Source organism: Dermacentor variabilis, chromosome 5 (assembly GCF_050947875.1).
Source record: "Dermacentor variabilis isolate Ectoservices chromosome 5, ASM5094787v1, whole genome shotgun sequence".
Lineage (NCBI taxonomy): Eukaryota > Metazoa > Arthropoda > Arachnida > Ixodida > Ixodidae > Dermacentor > Dermacentor variabilis.
Window position 1 is genome coordinate 45,096,904 of NC_134572.1, and position 21,968 is coordinate 45,118,871.

At 49.0% G+C, this 21,968-nt stretch overlaps 1 protein-coding gene across 3 annotated transcripts in view; it reads right to left on the reverse strand.

Moving 5' to 3' along the window:
- Nucleotides 1-21,496, reverse strand: part of LOC142582503 (uncharacterized) — a 165,155-nt gene extending 143,659 nt beyond the window's left edge. For 2 of the 3 annotated variants that reach the window (XM_075692307.1, XM_075692306.1), the window contains exons 1-3: nucleotides 21,112-21,496; nucleotides 19,338-19,634; nucleotides 4,854-5,061 (exon numbers count right to left, since the gene is read on the reverse strand). In XM_075692307.1, the coding sequence (XP_075548422.1) occupies nucleotides 4,854-5,061; nucleotides 19,338-19,485 (356 nt within the window). In that variant the 5' untranslated portion in view covers nucleotides 19,486-19,634; nucleotides 21,112-21,496. The remainder of the gene's footprint in view (nucleotides 1-4,853; nucleotides 5,062-19,337; nucleotides 19,635-21,111) is intronic. The other variant, XM_075692308.1, reaches the window with a different exon arrangement.
- Between the last annotated feature and the right edge of the window lie 472 nt (nucleotides 21,497-21,968).

Sequence of the window (21,968 nt, forward strand, 5' to 3'; positions counted from 1 at the left end):
TCGGTTTGCGCAACGACTTCAAATCCATGGCTGCTCTGAATGCTGCTTTCTCTACTGCTTACTATTGTCTTGCCGCAAACTAACCCGGCAGCAACGACAACCACAATTACCAGCTCTGTTTCTGACACTAACAAAAAGCCTGGCAAAGCTCAGAAGAAGAAAGTCCCGCACTCACCAAACCTCGCAGCCAAGAGTCCAGCGCAGTCGTTCCGCTGCAGGCAACCAGTCGTCACACAGGGCTCGTTGCACTGCTCCCGGATCGTCGTTGAGCTGCTCAGCATACAGTCAACTGCATCTCTTCGCTGCTGGCCTCCGTTGTCGCGATCTCACCGCTGGCAGACAGTTGTTTGAAGTCGGAGGCGATCCCACCGCTGCCACCAGATGTTTGGATCGCACCGCTGGTACGATCTGTTGGGAACTCGGCGCTGACGCCCGTGGTTGTACCTGGGTCGCAAGCCCCAAGGGTAGCGTTGGCCTGGCGGCCTGGGGTACAACTGGAAGCATCCGAAGGTCCCGGCAAAGCATGAGTCGACTGGTAACAACGAAACAACTTGTTTATTTTAACATCGCAAAGAGTTGGCGGTCAGGTTGACCGAAGAAGAGAGACGGGAGAGCACTTTACTCAACAGAAGAAATCGGAGCCCTCCTTTTGGCGTCCGGGGGCAGCTGTTTTTATACTCTCGCAGTTGAGGGCAAGAAGGAACCCCTCAAAAGACGAGCACGTGAATGTACAATGGGCTAATGGTGACGCACACTGTCGTAGCGATGCCGTAGCACCATGTCGAGCACGATCTCGTAGCACCCTGTCATAGCGCTGCCGTAGCACCATGTCGAGCACGATCTCGTAGCACCCTGTTGTAGCGCTGCCGTAGCACCATGTCGAGCACGATCTCGTAGCACCCTGTTGTAGCGCTGCCGGTCGGGCACAATGACTGTAATGAGGGGATGATCCCTGCTTTCGCATCGCCTGGTTCTGGCACAATGACTGGAATGCGAGGGTGATCCGTTGCGGTCGCATCGCCGCAGTCGCGCCTGGAAACACCTGCCGATGAGCGTTGCGGTGACGACGATCGGGCCAAAATGTCTGCCGCCCCTCCGCAGTCGCGCCGGCAAAACCACGTGTCGCAGGCGAAACGCAACAGGCGGCACACTCCCTTTCCCGTTGATTCATCAACGCATAGGTCCTTTCTGTTCTTGCCCTCCTTCCGCCACTCGTTCGCCCCACGGACCATTTGAAGCATCTTCTTGGTCAGTTGCACAGTCTGCGTCCGATTTTTCGAACTCCCTAGGGCCCGTGAAAACGTCTGAAAAATCGGCCAGTCGGAAAAAATAAATGCATGTCATTTACTGCCCTTAAGGGCTTAAACCGTCACAGGCACATATTCGAAAACGCTCTGAAGGCCTGTCGGTACACGTATTAGGCATATCGGTGCTCGTACTGTGACAGGAAATACCAGGTGCACGCGTGTATATTTAAGAATACATACTGTGTCCCGTGGCAATAGCCCCTCCCCACGCTTGTTAAGCTTCACTGCAACACTCGTGGGTATGCTTCACCAAGTAACATTTCTGTACGGAGGCGAAGCTGACTTCCGGGAACCGGCATTATGCAACGCACCGTGCTTTCCAAGCTTCTAAGCCAATCGCGAAGACCGAAAAGGCGGCGTCTGTGGATTTGCTGACAGCAACGAATTCTTTCAATAAAAAACACGGCACCCAACGGCAAGAAGCTTCATAGCGAACGTCAAAGCAGCTAGGCCTAGCGTTGCCGCAGTAGTGGCTACAGCTTCCAGCGGATCTGCGTGCGAGAGCGCCGGTTCGAGGCAGCGAGGTAATCGAAATGTCAGCCGTGGTGGTTTTGATTAAGGCCGTTTCGGACCTTCGGTCACGGCAAAACGTCCGGGAAATGGGACGGCGAAGAGTTCTTGCATCCGAAATTTCAGACGTTCTGATACATTGACTGTATGGGGTACGTGGCGGTGCCGTGAAGCCGTCCAAATTATCGGGAAACCGGAAAGTCGGTCGTCGACTGTGCACTGGCAACTCCTCCAGAAGACGACAGGCCGTCAAAGACGATTCATTACGATTCCTGTCTGTTACTCGAGTTGCATTATCGGGACTTGCGGCCCTTTCAATAAAATCACAGCTAATTTTCTCTGATAGAGGCACAAATTCCCTGAGTTTTCCCTGACTTTTTCCAGACTACTCAAAATCCCTGAGAATTCCCGGTTTTCTCGGTTTTCCCGGTTGGTAGACACCCTGATGTTCATCTTCTGCAACGCGTTTTGCGGCATAACATTATGTGCCTGCGCGGCAAATCAGCAAGACGTGTGATCCACGCGACCACGCATTACACTGCCTTCGGGATGGGCCCAGTTTTCACTACACCATTTCCGGGATCAGCCTCGTTAGAAAAGGCTTTTCTCTAGGATGGCGGCCAACTTTGGTTGGGATTAAACCGACCGAGAAAATGCGCCAAAAACGGCAAGGCATAGAATAGCTTCGCTCTAATAAAAGGTATATCGTGCACTTGAATGGTGTGTGTGTCTGTTCGTTGCAGTCAGGCTATTTATGTGACGTTTGTTGTTTGATTGTGTGATTCCACCGGGAAGAGACCCAGGTACAAGTATATACATCCCAGGGGTAGTATACATGAATATGTACTTAACCTGATTCCTTGTACGATTACCGTCCTGTGTGTGAGCCACTCGACAAGACAACGAAAGCACCAAGCTGCAGCCATGTTCAGCAAAGTCCGAGTGGTTTCGCCAGGAGAGCTTCGATATCACTTAGATACGGTAATGTTCTAATGATTTAGCAAGGAAATCGTCTTGAATCAAATAGGCATTCCTGAACGGCAGTGCAAATCGTCAATGTCCAATGACGTGATTTCTTATTATTATTATTATTATTATTATTATTATTATTATTATTATTATTATTATTATTATTATTATTATTATTCGCATTTCTTTTTCACCGCCACAAAGCACAGGGGCCTCTGTTCCACGACAAGGTTGGACGCACAATTGCGATTCTTTTTTAGGGTGCGCCTTTTGCGGCATTCAACCTCCACCGAAGCTGTCCCTCCGCGGTCCTTCTTCATTCTTTTTCCCGCGCAGTACTCGTTCACTCTTAGCGCCTGTACGATAGCGTTATAGTGTGAACACGGACTCCGAGAAGTGCGTACACAAGCTTATCGCAAATCGCCCTAAACGGCAGCTTATAATAGATCGCTGCGCAGTTGCTTCGGGAGAGACAAACCACCGCCAAATGGAGTGGACGATAATTTTTCTTGAAGCAGAAGGGAAAAGAGAGGGCGGAGAGGAGGAAGGCGGCGACGCATAGGCCGCAGCGCGAGACACGTACGTTCGCTATCACGAGGGAAGCAATAAATAAAACTCGTTAAACTGCGGCTACAGAAGTCGACGCGGCGGTTGTCGAGCGCCCCGTACAGAGTAATCGGGCAGCGATCTGCAGACTCGACCGCGGGATTTGCGGGCGTAGACCGCAGCCGCTCCACCAGATAATAAAGAGGGAAAAAAATGCATGAAAGATGCAACTTGTTAGGCAGCGCGGTGAAGAGGAAAGGAAAGCGTTGATAACGAGAAAGGGCAGAAAAGAAGCCGTTAAAGAAGCGGGAAGTGGGGCCACATGCCACAAGAGGTTTACTGCTTCTCGGATATATTTTTCTATATTTTTTTTCAGACATTCGAGAAGGGAGGCTGCGGAGTTTACAAAGAAAAAAGACAAAAACAACAACAAGATAGTCGTTTCCGAGCGCATGTGTGCACAGTGTCAGATTTGTTCCGTCAGGGCCAGGTTGTAGTTCTGGTAATTGTGAAAACCTGCGCATTCCGACTAGTGATATGCATCTAGGAAGGACAACGGTCCCAATTTATTTTATTATATATTCATCATCACCATCAGCAGCAGCAGCAACAACAGCAGCCTGTTTTATGCCCACTGCAAGAAGAAGGCCTCTCCCTCCGATGTCCAATCACCCTGTCCCGCACCAACTGATTGCACCTATTTTTCTATATTCATTAATTCACTGTCAATTAGTACAAGAAAAGACGGTGCGGAGTTGCAGGAGATCTGATAGTATGGAGTTGCAAAACCGCCAAAGGAAAACTGTCAGACTGCCAGTGTTGCTATGAGTATTACTTAACATTATTACAATAACACATTACATTACAACTTACAACTTAGCCAGCCTTAATAAGATTAAACGTGTACAATTTTAAACCACAGTTTCCGAAAAACAGAAAACGCTATAGATAACGCCTAAATTTCCCAGTGAAGTTATGGCCTCTCGGAATCCGCGCGCGACGATCGGGCAGGAAGCATGCCTTGTCATGGATGCACTCTGACCTAGTCGTTATATTGCATTGTATTGTATAGTTTCCTACTATCTCTCTGTCCTCTCCACTAACCTCTCTCCTTGTCCTTGTACTAAATAGCTTTTCTACAATCCAATTTCGGTTCCGTTTTTCAGGTGCGGGCGTGCGTGTGTGCGTGCGTGCGTGCGTGCGTGCGCGCGTGCGCGCGCGAGCGTCGCGACGTCATGACGCAAAAGTTGTTCACGTGGGAGCAGGACATCGCGGCCTTCCGGCACTCGCTCCGGCTTGCTCGGTCGCGTCCGATGTAGCAGCATATAGTCACCCCTCGAGAGAGAAGCCAAACCGAAACTCGTTTGTCGAAAACCTACAACAGCAAATTATTTAGGCTGCGGCTCCGAAGCTTACCCGTATCGTTTCTAGGGCTTCCAGGTCTAGGACGAAGACCAAGAGTCGAACGACGAAGAGTCGTAAGTGTCATGTCAGCACTCCGTCAACGAAGTTCTCACTCACCGTTCCCGGCGCAGCTGCTGCAGCAGGGAGGCGAGATGTCGTTCGGCGGTCGGGGAGGCGAGCCGGGGCGGGGCCCTAGCGCCGGTCCCGCGAGGCCGGCCGTCCCAGGACCGGCGACCGCAGTTGCCGGCATTGTCGGCGGAAGGACTCCTCGAGTCGGGCGCCGCCGCCGCCGGAAACGCCGACGCAGTCCGCGTTCCGGCGTTGCCTGCGAACCAGCGTCACAGCCGTGGGCGCGGGGATCTCAAGACAACAGCCCCAAAACAGGTCATTATAGCCCCCTGCAGCAAACTCGCAGATCACGAAATCGTCAGCAGTGAACAAGAACACTTTTAGCATCGGCCCGAACGTGTAGGCGTCTTGAAAACTTTCCGCTCATAGCACCGACATTTACGATCGCCGTGATGTGTGCATCGGTAAGCTAAGGGATACATTAGCACAGCGTGACACGTACGCCGGAGTTCCGGAGGACGTACACCAGAGGAGCAGCGATCGTGCAACAATTTTTTTTTTGACAGCGTCATTGTCATGGATGATGCATAACCTCAGTGGTGGAGTTGCAAAAGTATTTGCTGCTGTATAAAGTGCGGGACTTCGATCCAAGCACTTGGCTGAATATGACCACCACGGCTACATCGCTGGAATCGGTGTTGAACGCCGCAGCGATGTCCGCCGCCAGCTGGCAGGGACACAATTAAAGCCGGAAGACTGTGAATTGAGAGAACGAACTGCACGACAGACGCAGTGTGGCACATTAATGTCATCCTGAGTGTGCCATCACGGCTTGTCGGGCGGTGTCACAGCATGCAGCACGCGAAACCGTATCGACTGCTACATCGCTACGCAAAGACAAAAGAATGACATTAAACTACAACTGCTCACCGCGACGCTTAGCTAAATATCTGCCGCAGCAGCTTCTATCGATGCCAGAGCACGCGTTTCCATCCGATAGATTTCTTTGTTGGTCAAGTCGGCCTCGCCATTCGGTATTCTGCGCACGACTCCACGCAGCGACAGCTAAAAGCGCCAGGCACGTCAGGAGGGAGACCTTGCAATGATCGTTTATCGTCGGCAGAACATGCTCATGGCTGACGGTTTGTTTACGTCTGTGAAGGGCGTTCCGTGACAGCTTCTCTTCAATTTGTTTCCCGTATTTCCTCCCAGAAAGTGTTGTAGGCGTGCCTGAAGAAAACTGTATCTTAGATTCAAGTAGTTAGCTGTGATCACTTTGCTGACAGCGATGAATGCAAGAGCCACGTTTTCAAGTGCGGCAAAAGGCTTAGGTACACCTCGAATATGCTCATTGACTCGTGATTTCGGCACAGATTTCTGTGTTTTCGTGCTGCGTGACCATGGATTGCGTTGTTCCGTACGTGAAATTCGGCTGTTATGTCCTTGTGAGTACATGATGACGACGTCCGGTGTAATGTTTGAAAGGACCGCGTAGCAATGGCAACAGCAACCACTGTTCGAGCGACGACGTCCGTGATATAGTCACACATGCATGGCATACTCCAAGTTCTTTGCGGTGCTGCGTTGCCATGGTGAGAGGGACCGGAGTGCAAGCAACTGTTTTTATGTACCTGTGTATGGATATCCTCGCCCAAGAAAAACGGTAGGACATAAGTATGCGTACTGTAAATAAAATTTCTTACTGAGTGATTTGGGTCGAATTGTTATCGCCTGCTGATACCGAGTGCGAGGATTCGCTCGACAGATCAGCGATGTAGCTCCTTTTCACAACCGAGAGAGACTGCTTGGTCGCTGAGCAAGTAGTGCGGTCTAGAACATGCATGACTACGCACTTTTCGGTGTTACGTCGGCTGCTGCGGGTCATGCTCACACGTAACAGATTCTTGCTACGCTACCACTATTTCGCACAAGGTTAATTTTGCCACGAAGCACACGCACTTACATTTTTCTTGCTTACTGCAACTAACGCACTACTTTTTGGCCGCGAACGCCGGCAGTGTGCGAAGTCGCTTCAGCACTCACAGAATGGCATGCTAATTTTGAAAAATTACGCCATTAACTTCTTTTCTCACTATTCTGAATGTGTTTATTAAGGTCTTATGTTAATTTCAGAGAGGCAGGTCTCGTATGAGCGAGCATGTGAGTCGTAATTTTGAAAACAGTACAGCTCCTCGCTAGGCAGTTTCGAGGCACCCAGTATCGCGGCTATGTATACTGGCAGCGTTGCTTCTTGTGTGTAGCGTGTACGTTGGATGTCTTTCAAAGTTCTGCATTAGGCGTTTCTCAAACGTTTACGTATGTCATGAATTATGTGCTTTCATTGACTTGTTTTGTTGAATTTGACGCGGTCTTGTGTGTATATTTCGAAATTTGAGCAGTATATAGCCTCTGCATATAAAAATCTTCACGAAAATTAACGCGATACCTGTTTTTATACTCCCGTTGCACCTCGAACAAACTCCGTCCAGTGTAAAATAAAATACAAAAATAAGACACACACACAAAAAAAAAAACCTCACATGGTTCCACGCAAAAATTCCGCTCGCATGGAGTAAAAATTCTACTCAGATCATACGGAGCATAATAAACTCCCAACCGGAGGTCACTAGAGGACAATAATTATACTCCCACCTGGGAATTATTTCCGTTTACAGTGTGCACACTGTGCACAGTGTGCACGGATGTGGCCTGAATTAGTGTTCGTTGTGCTGCACATAGTCTGTGCTGTGATAGCGTGCGGTGATCGTGAACAGCCGTCGCCGTTTGTCTGTGTCCCCATCTCTCTCTATACTTTCTTCTCATCCTTTTAGCTCCACTATCCACCTGCGCCTTTAGAGACAGATCCTCCACTATAGAACACTATACCATTAATATTGCGAGGACCCGTTCTCTCTATAACATACGCCACGTGGTGCATAACTTCGGTCGAGGCCACACGCTCGGCGGAGTCTCTCGCCACCGTGGGGTCCGGCCCCAGGCAATCAAATTAACGCGTTCCGCAGATCTCGGCGCAGATGACGAAGGCGAAGGAGGGCGCCGCAGATGGAAGTAGCCGTCAACCCGGCAGCGCCAGAGCAGGCGGGCTTCCCATTGCCCCTACCCCGCACAGGGTCCGAAGAAATAAAGAAAGGCCGTGATCAGCCGCCGGCGCCATCAATTTCGAGGTCACGCCGTTCGGGCGATGTCAGGATGTTGCGACGACAGCGCAGCGGGCAGCGGGGATTTTGAAGGGCACGAGAAGGTTGCCCCAGCAACGGGGCCCCTTGCCTGCGCGCACGCGCTCTCGCGCACCGACGAGAAGCCCCCAGTGCGCTACAGCCCTACGCCCGGGCCCGCGGCGGCTGCGATGCGGCGCGCTGCACAGCGATCCGCAGGACACGCCCTTGCCGATGACTGTCAGGGATTTATCCAGAACACGCAACAGCATCGATGCTGCGGGCGCGATGAATGCAGCAAAAGGTTTTGGGATACCACGGAGACCGTGCAGTTGACAGCACGAAATGGCTCGAGAATGGCTTCGAACTCCCGCATTTGGCACGTTGCTTGAAACAATCATCATGTGCGCGAAGTCACATATACGAGAAAGGAGGAACGCTCTGGATGCACCTGCTACGAAGCCGAAGCGCGAACGTGATCGAATTCGGCGGCGGCATAGCGCGATTAACCGCGAGCTGCTTCCCGTCTCACACCGCGCGGGGCTCCCAATCGAACGAGCGGGTCGAGTGAGTCAACCCGTGCACCTGCTGCAACGCAGGTTAGTTGACTCGACGACCCGTCCCGTCATACGCTATGTACGATCTCCCGGATACGTCCGGCCTCCCGGGCTTCTCATGGTGCTGACAGCCAGTTTTCGATGCGACGAAGCAGCCCAACTCGGCACAAGTGACAGCCAAACCAGGGACATCAGGCACAAGACCTGCACGTAGCTTTTCTTTTTTTAATTATTGCGATAGCAATTATATAGACACTCCAGGCGCATTTCTGCCGCCGCCGAAAGCCGTGAGGTTCCGTATAAGTCCAATAAGGGCGATAATATCGTCGGGGCGCGCCGTATGCTCGGGGTGGGGGGGCTCTACTCCGAGCGGCTTGGGCGCCCACGCGCGCCCGTTCGCCCGCGGCCCCAGACAGCTTACCTTGAAAGTGATCTGCGACGGGGACAGAGTCCGCCGTGCGCCGTTTTTGCGGCTTAGTTCGCATTGATGCGACACGCAGCACGAAGGCCAATTCGCTCGCTGCTGCTGCCGCGCTTCTTCACCCCAGCGTTCTGACAGCGAGTTTCCGCAGTCATCGAGAAAGATGTTTATAAGTTTATACATAATCGATGCTTCCCCTGAACAACGCTCTTTTGCAATGTGATGAACTCTGTTTAAATGATGAATTCGGGGCCTCAAAGCGGTGCTACGTAGTGCTGACGCATTTCTCTCGCATTTATCGCTAAATTGCCAGTGACTTCTTTTTTTTTTTTTGAGAAGTCGTTATACGCTGGTTTCTCGAGTCAAACCCATATTCTGCAGCGGCGAGACTCTTTCCGCTTCAGCTGTTTGTACCTGAGCAATAACAAAGGCTGACGAGCCAATGTGAGCGTCCAGCCTCTAGACGACAGCAATGCACATCCTGACCATGACCACCATTCCTGAGCACGCGCCTGAAGAGGGATAAGTACGCTACACACTCCAACAACAGTATTCTGGAACGTCCCTCCTGTCGACAGACCCGACATCGAATCTAGAAAGCAACGTTTCTAGATTTAAAAGATCTAAAAACGCTGCTAGAAAGTGGATGGCACCCCACGGCGATTCCTGTGCGAAAATGTTGCAACCAAGTCCGCTCGGCGTATACACGAATGCACTGTACTGAAGATTTGATTCTGAAATACCTCTTTATGGCATGTATCACCGAAGAGCGTGTCTTCATCAGCCGTGGGGTAGCGCTGTGCTCCACTCGGAACTTGGCAGGTATGCGGATTATTTGTAACATAGTAGCACCCCGTATGACATCGCTTAGCGCGTATAAGGAAATCCTCACGGGGCTTCTCGGCGCTGCGTAGACGTTAGCATCACTGTTGTCACTTTTCTTTTTTGTCAGTCTGAAGCGGGTTAACCTGCTACGCGAAGGTCACACCGTCACGTTGTAGCAGCTCCTTGGCATTATGGCTATCACACGATGATAGCTCGCGGACGGGAGCGTGCACAATCTTGAACTGTCGAGTCGTCACTATTGAGCAGCGTCTTGTTTCGACATACTATTTACGAGCCTCTGGGTTGGTGGGCCAGCGCTATTGTGACTGTTGTAAAAAGTCCCACTTTTAACGAAACACCGCTTATAACAAAGTTTGTTCCCCGTTTCGACGAATTCGTTATAATTAATACGCATCCACGTAATAAACGCACGGCTACACAAAAGCTTGATGCATGCGAAAAGCAGATTGAACGACGGCAGCGTTCTGTGACAATGCGCCTCATTTCACAGGTTCTCATAAAAAAGCTCTCAGGTAATGAAGTAAAAAAAAAAAGAAAAAGAAAGACAAGAACATTAGCAGCATAACTCCGCATGTCTTAGAGTTAAAAGGCTTCGCAATACCAAAGAAGATCATGCATGTAATTGCTCACTCCAGAAAGTCCGGCATCAGTCAAGCAAACCGGTGCAGTGACATAGCTTCTGACGGTTTGCCTAGTTTTTCATCGGCCGAGGAGGAAAGAGCGCGCGGCGAGCAATTCCTCCACACTTTCTTGTGCGAGCCGGTGCGGCGCTGCTTGAATGTGTTGACCTCGCGCGCTGCCGAACTATTTGCAGATACTTTAGCTCGTTCTCCGTAGAATTCACGTGATGTCAAGGTCGTCGAAGAACTATTGTATAGCCTTACTACGCAATGGTAACTACAGCAGGCGGAAATTTCTCTTGGCTGCGCAAACATGCGATGTACATCATCAGGCGCGATTTTGTATGTGTTATGAACTATATTTTGGCTGTATTGGGTTTTCACTCGAGGAGAAGAAAAGGTATCTGCGAATTTCCAGATTGAATTGGAAAATCTTCTCACTATCTGATCGCTTGGAGTGGGAGCTAAAACATAAGAGTGCTCGCATACGGCAAACCCAATGCCACCCCAAAACATCTAAGTACCAATAGTTATAAAATATTTGTGTAAGCCACCGGCATCGCCCTCACGCATTTAAAGTCTAGTAGACTTGAAATCACTATACTATGTTAACGTTAGCCTCCTGTATGAGACCGATGGCCTTGCTCAACACAGTGCTCACTGCAGTTGGCAAATCAGCATGACACATATAAGATTTGTGATTCGGCACTGCCTTTTAATGCGTGAGCATTAAGAGACCACCATAAGTTCCCCGCTCCACCTCCATCACGTGACCAGCTTGCCACACTTCACACAAACATATTTTTTCTACTTTGACACACTCCTAATGTTAAAAAAAAAGAAGAAAAGGTGGCTGACGAAGGAGAAATTCCAGTTCTATCCCATGGAATGGTTCATATGCGCCCAATACAATTGTATGCATCTGTAGCTGGTTTTCTCGAGGCTAGTTCAAGAGCTCGAGATCCCAGTCAAGTAATTTCTTGGAGTAGCTCGCTGAACACGAAATACCACTGATCCCGTCCTTTTGTTCCCACGGTGTTGGAGGAAGCTTCGTTAATTCCAATTGGACCTGCTAATCAATACCATGGGGCGGGCAGAGGGTTTCAGGCGTTGTCCATATATGTACTGAAAGAATCCCATTGTGAATCGCTTGCCTGAATCCCATGTTCTACGGGCCGCAGTTGAACTTGCACTTGCTCCATCCAGGCAACAAAAGGAGCCACGTACGGTCATTCTCTCCCTCCTATTCTCTCTTTCTGCCCGGCTTGTGCTCACGGCTATACGCCACTAAACGATTGTTCCGTATAAATACGACGCATAAACACAAGCCGGCTAAGTCATGCGGCGACTTCATTCTGAGGCTCTCGCGCGTGGTTGACTCTCTGAAGCTAAAGTTGCTGCCAGGCGTTCACGATTCGAAATGTTCCACTGAGATGTTCCAATGGCACGCTGGTCCGAGAAACACTGGCAACGGTCACTCGATTCTTCGCATGCACGCTGACCCACCACTTCTCCTCAGGCCCTCGACCTACGTTCGCTGTGGGTGGTTCCGCGGCCAGCGTTAGTTAACTTACTGCGAGCCATTAAATATTCAGCTCGAGTTCCTCGAACGTGCGTCGGCCGTACGCGTTATCTTCTCTCCGTTCGCTTCAGCACAACATATACGCAGCGTTAAACAGCCAGACATGAGGCAGAACAAAACAGCAAACCACGAACTCGTAAACAAAAGGGCACACAGGTGCGTACTCCCGGCCGCGAGGTTCTTTGAACCTCGTGCGGAGCGGAACGATTAGGAAGAAGCAATGCTCAGGCGCTCTGCAGCCCATCAAGTGCATGATGGCGCGCGCGTTTGCAAAACCGGATCGGCCAGCGAACCATACGGCAGCAGAAAACAACAAAGTTGACCGAGCACAAACGATATAGGAGAGCAGGAACTGGTTTCCGATCAGCATACTCGTTTCCCTCATCAAACAGGCGACGAGGAATCCGTAAACAAGAAACGAGCGACGCAACGCGTATTTCTTCGCGAACGGAAACGTTATCAAGAAATACGAATAAGTTTGGATGCCTGCGGAGGGCATCTGCAGGAAAGGAGTGCGCGCGCAGCGCAACACAGCGCGCCCCGCCTGCGTTTCACGCGCTCCTCGTTCATGCGCTCGCGCATGCATGCATGCGAACGCGCCCAGGGGGCTCATTGAGGCGTGCAGACGCGCCCTTGCAACACGAATGCGATGCCGCGCTCGCTATTTCCATCTCTATCCATCCTCTCGTTGTTCCCTTGCCTTACAGCTGCAATTAGCATGGGATTATTGCGAGCCACCCCTAATTAGTATGCAGCGCGCGCGCCCATGCCGAGGCGCGTGGCAGTGCACAGCGCTGGTGCAGCGTTTTCTTGGGCAGAGCCGCGAGGCGATCTCCAGGAAGTGGACGGACAAGATGCGCGTCGGCCCGCGTGCAGTATTGCTTGCAACGGCGAATGAGCGCGACGGTAAGTTGTAGGCGCACCCACTTATAAGGACTGTTGGAATGCAAGCGCTTGCACGTATCAAGGAAGCTGGTCTCGTGCAGCGCGCTCCCAGGCGCTGGCAAGACGGATGATGACGCAGAGAGACGCCCGGCGCAGCGCATGCGGTCCGTTTTCCATCATTGCAGGCCTCAGCGCGGCATTTGATGTAAACAAAACTTCTTCGCATACCGTCACCAATTTCAAGTTCGTTCAGGCTTGCCTCGAGGTCCTCTCCATCCTCCGTCACCCTTTACCGTGCACCAGCCCCGCACCTGTTGTAGACCCGGGATGATGTTCTGGCCTGTAAGGAACCTCCACGTGGGCGTGCTAATACAAACAGGGACGGGGTCGTTGCATCTTAGGCCAATCAGAGCTGACAATGCGGCGGATTTGACAACATGGCGGAACTTGACAAGGTCGATCCACAAAAACACACCCGAAGGAGGGCCGGAAGTGTGTGACCGGAAGTCAATAAATATTCGCTATGCCCGTCAAAGTCTCAGTCAATCTTCGAATGAGGAGAGGGAAATCCACCGAGCGACGTTCTCGTCAAAAGAAACCGAGCCCGTGCTCCTAAGTACACTTGCTCGTAAAAGCTGAAATGTGGACGAATTTGTTCGGATGCGTACTGGACTTGAAGCGCGAAAGGAAAGAGAAAAACACGTTTTTTTTTGTGTGTGTGTGTGTGCTTCAAGTATACATTTGATCTTATGAATTGCAGTTCGTGACACCTAAAGGAAGTTTAGCTCTGGGCGAATTCCACACTCTATAGTGTCGCCGTAAAAACAAGAGATCAGTCACTATATATATATATATATATATATATATATATATATATATATATATATATATATATATATATATAGAGAGAGAGAGAGAGAGAGAGAGAGAGAGAGAGAGAGAGAGAGTGGAATTCACGCAGAGCTCAACTTTATTTAGATGTTACGAACTGGTATTCGTAAGATCAAGTGTATACTTGAAGCACAAAAGGCGTGTTTTTCTCTTTCTTTTTGCGCTTCAAGTCAAGTATGCATTCTAACAAATTCGTCCAAACTATATATATATATATATATATATATATATATATATATATATATATATATATATATATATATATATATATATATATATATATATATATATATATATATACATATATATAATTGCTAAACTGTGGCAACTGACGGTATGCCACAGTTTTCAGCAATGACAACCGTACATTGACTTGTCTGCACGTGAGCGGACGCCAACGCAACTCTCCACAGATGTACGCTGCTGATAGCGCCGTGACTGTACAAACAATGAGGCAAAGCCATTCACTTCCGGTTAATAAGTATCTCACTTCACGACAAAACTTGGCACGGTGTGCCACCTACGAGATACAACCGCTCCAGCGTAAGACAGAAGTGGTTTATACATGACTGTACTTGTTCACGTCGAAAAGCCGCCTATCAAGACTCTCTCTCTCTCTCTCTCTCTCTCTCTCTCTCTCTCTCTCTCTCTCTCCTTTATCTCCAAAGGAACAGAACTATTCAGTTTTCAATTCCGTTGATCGTCGCAATAAAAACGCACCAATGCACACCTTCGCCCTTTGCAGGCTTGTTCACAGGAGCGCGATGCTTCTGCACATTCTCCTCAGCGGAGCACGAAACTGTGCGATATTCTGGTACGCACGAACAGCCCTATACAAAAGAACTCTTAAGTAAGCAGCGTCCTCCAAAACTTCCGCGCGACTGTCACGCAGCATTCCTCGGCTATATACGTGCGCCATAAAGGAAAGAAAATGAAATTCTTGGGTTTTACGTGCCCAAACCACGATTTGAATATGAGACACGCCGTGGTGGGGGACTCCGGGTTAATTTTGACCACCTGAGGTTCTTTAATGTGCACCCACTGCACGGTACACGGGCATTTTTACATCTCGCCCCATTGGAGGTGCGGTCGCCGTGGTCGGGATTCGATCCCGCGACCTCGTGCCTATAGCAGCGCAACGCCATAGCCGCTATAAGCCACCACGGCGGCGTTATACGTGCACCGTAATGAGTCATGGCGCGGAGCAAATGAAAAGTGCCGATGGCCACAACGAACGCTGCGAGAGGTCGGCCCGAGCGGCTTTAAAGGTCAGTTCGTTACTCCGGGGAGAGCTGTCGGTCCTGCAATCGAGCTACCCATCCTGGCATCGCGCGCCCTTCGGAGGCACGGTGCAAGCACCCGCCTCCGATACCTACGGCACCTGCGTGCATACAAGAACGGCATAGTCACTGCGGCCAAAGCACAAGCTTTACCACCGAGAGTGTCGTGTTTTAACCCACTTCGCACGTGCGCGCATACATGCTCTTGAATGCGCTTGAATGCGCATGCATGTGTACAACGCTTATTCGAGCGTTATAGTCCAAGCTGTACGTCTCAGACATTTCGACGCCGGCAATGCGCCACGGGAACTCGCCAGTCGTTAGCGTACCGTACTCGCTTAAGAAGAAGCGCCGCGGCATAGCGCATATTACTGCATCGGTGAGAAAATTAGCATTCAAAGCAAGCAACCGCCCGCCGCGCTGCGGCTGTAACAGCATCGATTAACCTTCGGCCTGACGACCAGCATGGAAATGTCGTTGAACCATCCAGAAAACAAGCTGCGATTTAATTAGCGACGTGCAGAATGAACGACTTCCGGAAGACATGCGAGCCATTTTGTAACAGAGCAAGCTAAAGTCCGTATCGACATGGTTCGTATACTCTTTTCCCTCTCTCCCTTCCCCTCTGGAGCGCCGCGGTGGAGCTCGGCAAGACCGATTGAACAGGGGCGTACAATCTGTTCGATATAAATTCCCGGTCCGGTGATAAACGGCACAAAACGTATGCCGGACTGATGATGCCGTTTGCGCCGGCATAACTGTGTCGTACGACAGACGTACGGCGCTAGACGACAGACGCAGGTATCTACACGGCCAAGGTCGTAACATTAAAAAATAAATAAATAAAAAAGAAAACAGGGGAGGCCCCTCTACGAAAGCCGTTTCTCGGTTCTGAAGAAAAATATTGCAAATCCAACTGAAACAGCTTGTCTTGCCATTGGGCTCTTGTTCCGTTCTTTTTCGGGGCTTCTGTGCTATATAGGTCACTCCCATAGGGATATACGCACCGACACAAACAAATTCGTCTGCGAATCACAAACATTATGGTTATAAAATTCACCCGACTCATGGCCAATCACCTTGAGTGGGTATATTCCGCTGCCTTTATAAGGCCGTCATCGTGTGCAGCGGAAGCAACACCGGGATCGTTACGATCACACCTGCCGTTCCCGGAAAGACGCTTAACACGGGCACACGTTGTGTGTGTGTGTGTGTGTGTGTGTGTGTGTGTGTGTGTGTGTGTGTGTGTGTGTGTGTGTGTGTGTGTATATATATATATATATATATATATATATATATATATATATATATATATATATATATATATATATATATATATATATATATATATACAGATAGTAGCAGTCCAACAGTGTAAATCGGATGTCGTTATAAGTGATCCAATAAGCGTACTGTCTTGAGCGGCATTGCCTATCCGCGCCGGGGGTTGTTTAACCGATTGATTGATTTCCCCAGCCGCCGGCAGTTCGTCTACCTTTCCACCGGGATACGTCTGCACAAGAAGGCGCGAAGACACTGTCTGCATCTTAGTCAACGTCTGTCAAACCGAACCATCGCTTGACGCTGCTGAGCACGCGTCGAGTATATACGCTAGCTGATTGCGCGGCTCACAAAGGCTTCAGAATTTGTTCCGAAATATATATGTGAAGCCGCCGAAACGTCGCAGTCAACAGTATTTTCATACGTTCCGCAGGTCTGCCAACCAGAAGCCTGTATAACTCGCCGAGGGAATCATGAGCCGAAGTCCCGAAAGAGCAAGAATCCCCACCGCGAATGCGGCACTCCCGCTCGTGCACAAGCGACTGAGGTCGCTGCGGGGAAGTAATTACGTTTTCCCCCATCCTCACGATTAAGCCGTGGTGGACGGCGTATACATATATCACACTGAAGCTCTCTGTTATGATGACGTCGCTGCAAATTCGATAAAGTTATCAATCAATGCGTACGTGTGGCTTTGTCCAATTTCGTGGTATGCGATTGATCTTTCTATTTCTTTTTTCTTTCTTTTTTAGTTTGTCTGGTGGCTATAGAGGACAGCCATCACAGAATAAAGTGTTCAGTGTTCTGACAGCCTTCAACTCGTGTCGTTGCTCCGGAAGCCGTGGCCATCGCTGGCGAGGATACAGCAAATATGAAGCGGACGGAGGCTGCTGGTTGCACGGCAGTTTCGAGTGGACGAAGTAACCGAGTCTGGTAGGCTTACGGCTGAACTGCATGCATGGACCACGTGTGGTCAGTGTATATATATAAACTTGAAAACGCCGACGAGGCTTCATGTCAGAGAAGCCCCTAACAGGTATGCACCAGTAATTAAACGTTTTGTCCCCATTAAAAGCGACCGTAAAGCAGAAGCGACTGTCGGCACGCTGTCGTAAGTGCTACAAGGCGATGAAAGAGCAGAAATTACTCGGATTTTTCAAGCAAAACACGCTCAGACGCGACGATGTGCGCTGTAAGAAGCACATATCCCAGCAGGGGCGCTTTCTGTGCTACACGGCAGCCACACTACGTGCGAATGAACACTCGTGCTCATACCCGGTGTAACGCGAGAGGAAAGCGAAGTTCTCACTCACAGCCGCATGGAAACCCGGCGAGCCACCACGAGCAAGGGGCACGCTTCAGCGCAATGCACCGGTACCTGGGGGCAGAGCCAAGCAGCGCAGGGGAGAGGCCTCGCTTGTCGCCGCCACGCTACCCGCGAACCCATGCGAGGTCGGTTTCGATCAATGAAGAGAGCAGTGGGGACTTTTTTTTTTCCTTTCTTTGTTTCTTTTTCTATTTCCTCGTTCCGCGTGCACCCCGGCGTTCGCCGGGTCCGAGGTTGCGCAAAAGAGAAATGTCAGCGCGCTGCTTCGGGACCGCCACTGTACGTGAGCTGCAGTCAGCTGCCGGTTGCGAGTATCTCCTGAATCGGCTAAGTGAAATGATGCTGTCGCAAAGAGAGTGCGAGGTGGTGTTTGTATCGCCCACCAGATGGCATGGGTGCGGCAACTTGCAGGATAATGAAATAACTAAAAACAAGCTGTGCTTGACCTTCTGTGGGTACACTGGGAGAGCACAGACTATTGTTTTGGAACTTTCTCTTCGTTTCTTCGACGGAAAGAATTAGAATAATTCCCAACTGAAAGTAGAACTTCGCTTACTCGATTTTTCTCACTCCTTAACTGTACGGCACTGATGACGTCACAGATTTGCAGACCTAACTACATTAGTTCTCTTCTTCTGCAGAAAAATTTTGCAATATTTGTCAGGCTGGATTTTGTTTTATTTTAGAACACTCTTTAATCACAATTAGTTTCTAGTTTCGATCAGTCCTCATAAACATACTATGTCATAATCACAGTTCTGAAAATTTCTTAGGCTTTAATGAAAAAGTATACGCTATATTCTTCATCTTGGGTTGTTTTCTAGTATATAAAACCTCTGCTACATACAAAGGCGACCTAGATAACTTTGCTCCTTTTTTATATGACTGAAGTAACACCAGTCATGTCTCCTGACACAAATGGCATATATCCAAAGCCTTGGAAAGTAATGAGCCTGCAGAGTTATTTGCCACGGCAGGCTTTGTAGTGTACAAGCATCACATATATTGCGTTGTGAATGCCTCTGATATTCACCACATGGATATGCCATAAACTAATCAAAATAGTGTCAAGCACAAAAAGCACACCGCCAGAAGGAATCTAGCAATGTGAAAATTTGTTAGCCATTCTTGACACATTTACTGTATTTTTCTCAAAGGTGATCAGCAGAAAAAAACAGTGTCCTTTTTCAGATCTGCTGTTTCCAAACTGCATAATCTTTATCACTTTGTCAAACAGTAAAATGATAACCACACCTGCTAGTAATGCTTATAAACAAGGCCAAAGCAACGAGAATAATAGGCAATAAGCTTCGCATGACTGCAACACCGTATCAGATTCGACATGATTAAATTTCTCAGCAATGAACAGTATTAATCACAACTTTGATTAATGATGTCAGTAGACATGTCCTGCTGCTTAGAACAAGGTTTCCAGGATGAAATTCCAATCTTGGCAATCACTACACTCTGATGGCAATATAGACACATATCTCCAAGATTTAGGCACATTATAAGAAATGATGTGGTCAAGATTACCATCAGAGCTTGCTATACTAGCTCATACTACAAAGCGCAGCATTGGAAAATAGGCCCCCAAGCAAAACATTTAGCAGATCACACTGGCAAAATTCTCTCCGTACACAGCTAGCAAAAAGAGCTAGCTTACCACCACCACAGCTCCTCTGAAGCCAGTAAAATTGAGGCAGGTCCATACCCTCCAGAACGGGAGATGGGCTGAGCACATCAGCAAGAGTCTTTGGTGGACAGTCCAAGAAGCCAGGTGTTGGTGGTCGTTCAGTTGTCTTGAGACCCATGGTCCTCGCAAAGTGAGCTCAATTCTTTACTAAGGCACCATTCTGTGGTATCAGGAAAGTGCGCTAGGGAAGAGGAGTGTGTGCAAGGCCCTAGTGGAAGGCCCCATTTTGTAGACCTCCTCATCTAGACCTCCATGATCAAGCCATACCTGTGAAGAAAAAACACAATAATGCAGAAAAAAATAACCAGGAAATGTAAACTATCAACAGCCCACGATTATTCAGCAACGTGGCATATGCCACTTAAAAAGCTGCAATGGCCACAAAATTTCCTTAATGTCTTGAGGATGGAAGCAAAGCAGGTAGCCTTGAAAAAGAGTAAGATATGAAATTTTGTAGCAGGGTATTTTAGCAAAAATATCTGTCAGTTTGCTATGACTGCAGCTCTACATCTCTGTAACCCCCTGTGGCTTTTTGAAACAAGCTGCACTTCTTTCAAAACACAACCATTCAAAGTAGATATATGGTATGCTTGTTAACAATATTTGCTACATTTACATGGCTTTTGTCCCTAAAGCAGATAATGCAGCTATTAAACGAGAGTGCAGCCATGACATGCCTCTGTAAGGCATATGTGGCAGAGCTACAATTACCGATCAGTACAACAATTAATGGTCACATCTTGGCCCACAACATTAATGCACTTGCCTGGAAGATGGTAGGCATTGTTATAATAACTCAGGTTCATATAATTGGGTACCACAACATTCATAATGCATCTATTCATAAACAAACAGAACTATCCAGTCACACTTCAGTTCTCAATCCAGTTTCACACTGTAGAAACATGTCTCTACAAATGAAATGCTTTCACTTAGAATGCAAGGAGCTACCGCTGTAACCACGCCTAAATATCCCCATATGTGTGACATCTCCAAACATGGCGCGACTGAGCTTATCAGAATATCAGCAAACGGAAACAGCTGCACTGTGTTTTAGCATGACTTAAGACGAGAGAAAGAGTGAGAGAGAATAAACGGAACCGCAGAATAAGCATCTTAACCATACTGGTAGAAACAGAAAATCGATCACGATGCATCAGAATATGTGCCGATCCTGCAGAAGTAGCATTTATTTACGGAATTGCTCCTTAAAAAGTAATGTATACGCTTGTCTATGAACTGTGCGGTCCTTCAAGCGCAAAATTTTGTCAGCTCACGGTGATCCTCATGACAGAGAACCAGCGTTGCGCTGGGAGCCCGTACGCCAGACACAAAGCGTCGGGCACGGCGCACAAATCAATAGCGTGGGATTTCCGCTTGTGTTTCATAGCGCACCTGGACCCCTGCAACCCATTTCCAGAAGAAAGAACAAACAGGTAAAAATTAACGATACAAAATCAATTTTGTAAGCTTTGCTGTTAGCGGACGGTATTGCAGTTGACAGTGAAGCGGTTAAAATTAGCCGTACCAGTCGATGATTTTCTTAAGGAGTGTAATCGACTCATACAGGGCGCAAAGACTGCGTTAACAACAAACTCTACGAAAAGCACCGAAAAGGTTCCCTGTTCAGTTGTGGCAACTAATTGGAAAGCAGCGCGAGGTCGCAGCGCCTCAAAGAGGAGTTCAACGCTCGCTGAGAATGAGGCGCCGTAGCGGAAAGGATGAAAGTAAAACGAAAACTTACCGCGTGTCCCGGAGCAATCGAGCGTCGTGCCGTCGAGCAGGCGTCCCGCGCGAGTGCGGCATTGCCGCTTGAAAACTGCTCCTTCCTGCTTCGGAAAGGGTGCTGTCAGGTCGAGTGGAGAGGCGGCAAATGAACTGTCTGACGACCAATCAGTCGTCAACACCATTTGAGTCACATTGGACTGTAGAGCCGGTCGACCGAAAGAAAACCCCGATTAGAAAAACTGTAGGGACGGGACAACTATTTACCCTGACGGCGGCGGTATAGTGACGTTGCACGTACTGGGGTCAGCCGTAGCACCTTCGTACTATTCGGAAACATCTGAAGTCGAGTCCTGAGCTAGCCAGTACAATACGTTTTGACCGCTACATGCTAGACCCGGCTTTGACGGCGTCGCTTAAGAAGCTTATCATGTGCTTCCAGCCAAATATCAGCGACAGACGCGTGCGTTGTGGCGCCATCTCGGTGTGAGAAGTCAAAACACATAGTTGTTGCCATAGAGACGAGTATGCCAAAACATGGCCCAACCTAGGCGCGCTCATTCAAGGTGAAATTTCATGCACCTGCTGCGCTTGAAGCTCGGGAGACGAATAACGGTCTCTTCGACAATTGACTAATACTGGCACGTCAATCGTGCATAAATTTCAACGCTGTTCTGCTTTAGAAAAGGGTGTTTTCGCAGTAGTGAAGAATGAGTGTCGTTGTCTTACACGCGCACTTCCCTCTCGTACGTTCTCATGATGCACAAGTTCCAAGACTACGGTGGAAAGATAATCTTTTATGACAATGGTTGCTACAATTCTAGCACACTACATCATGATCAAGCTGCAGAGCAAGTTATCTCCTGTAGTGGGCAA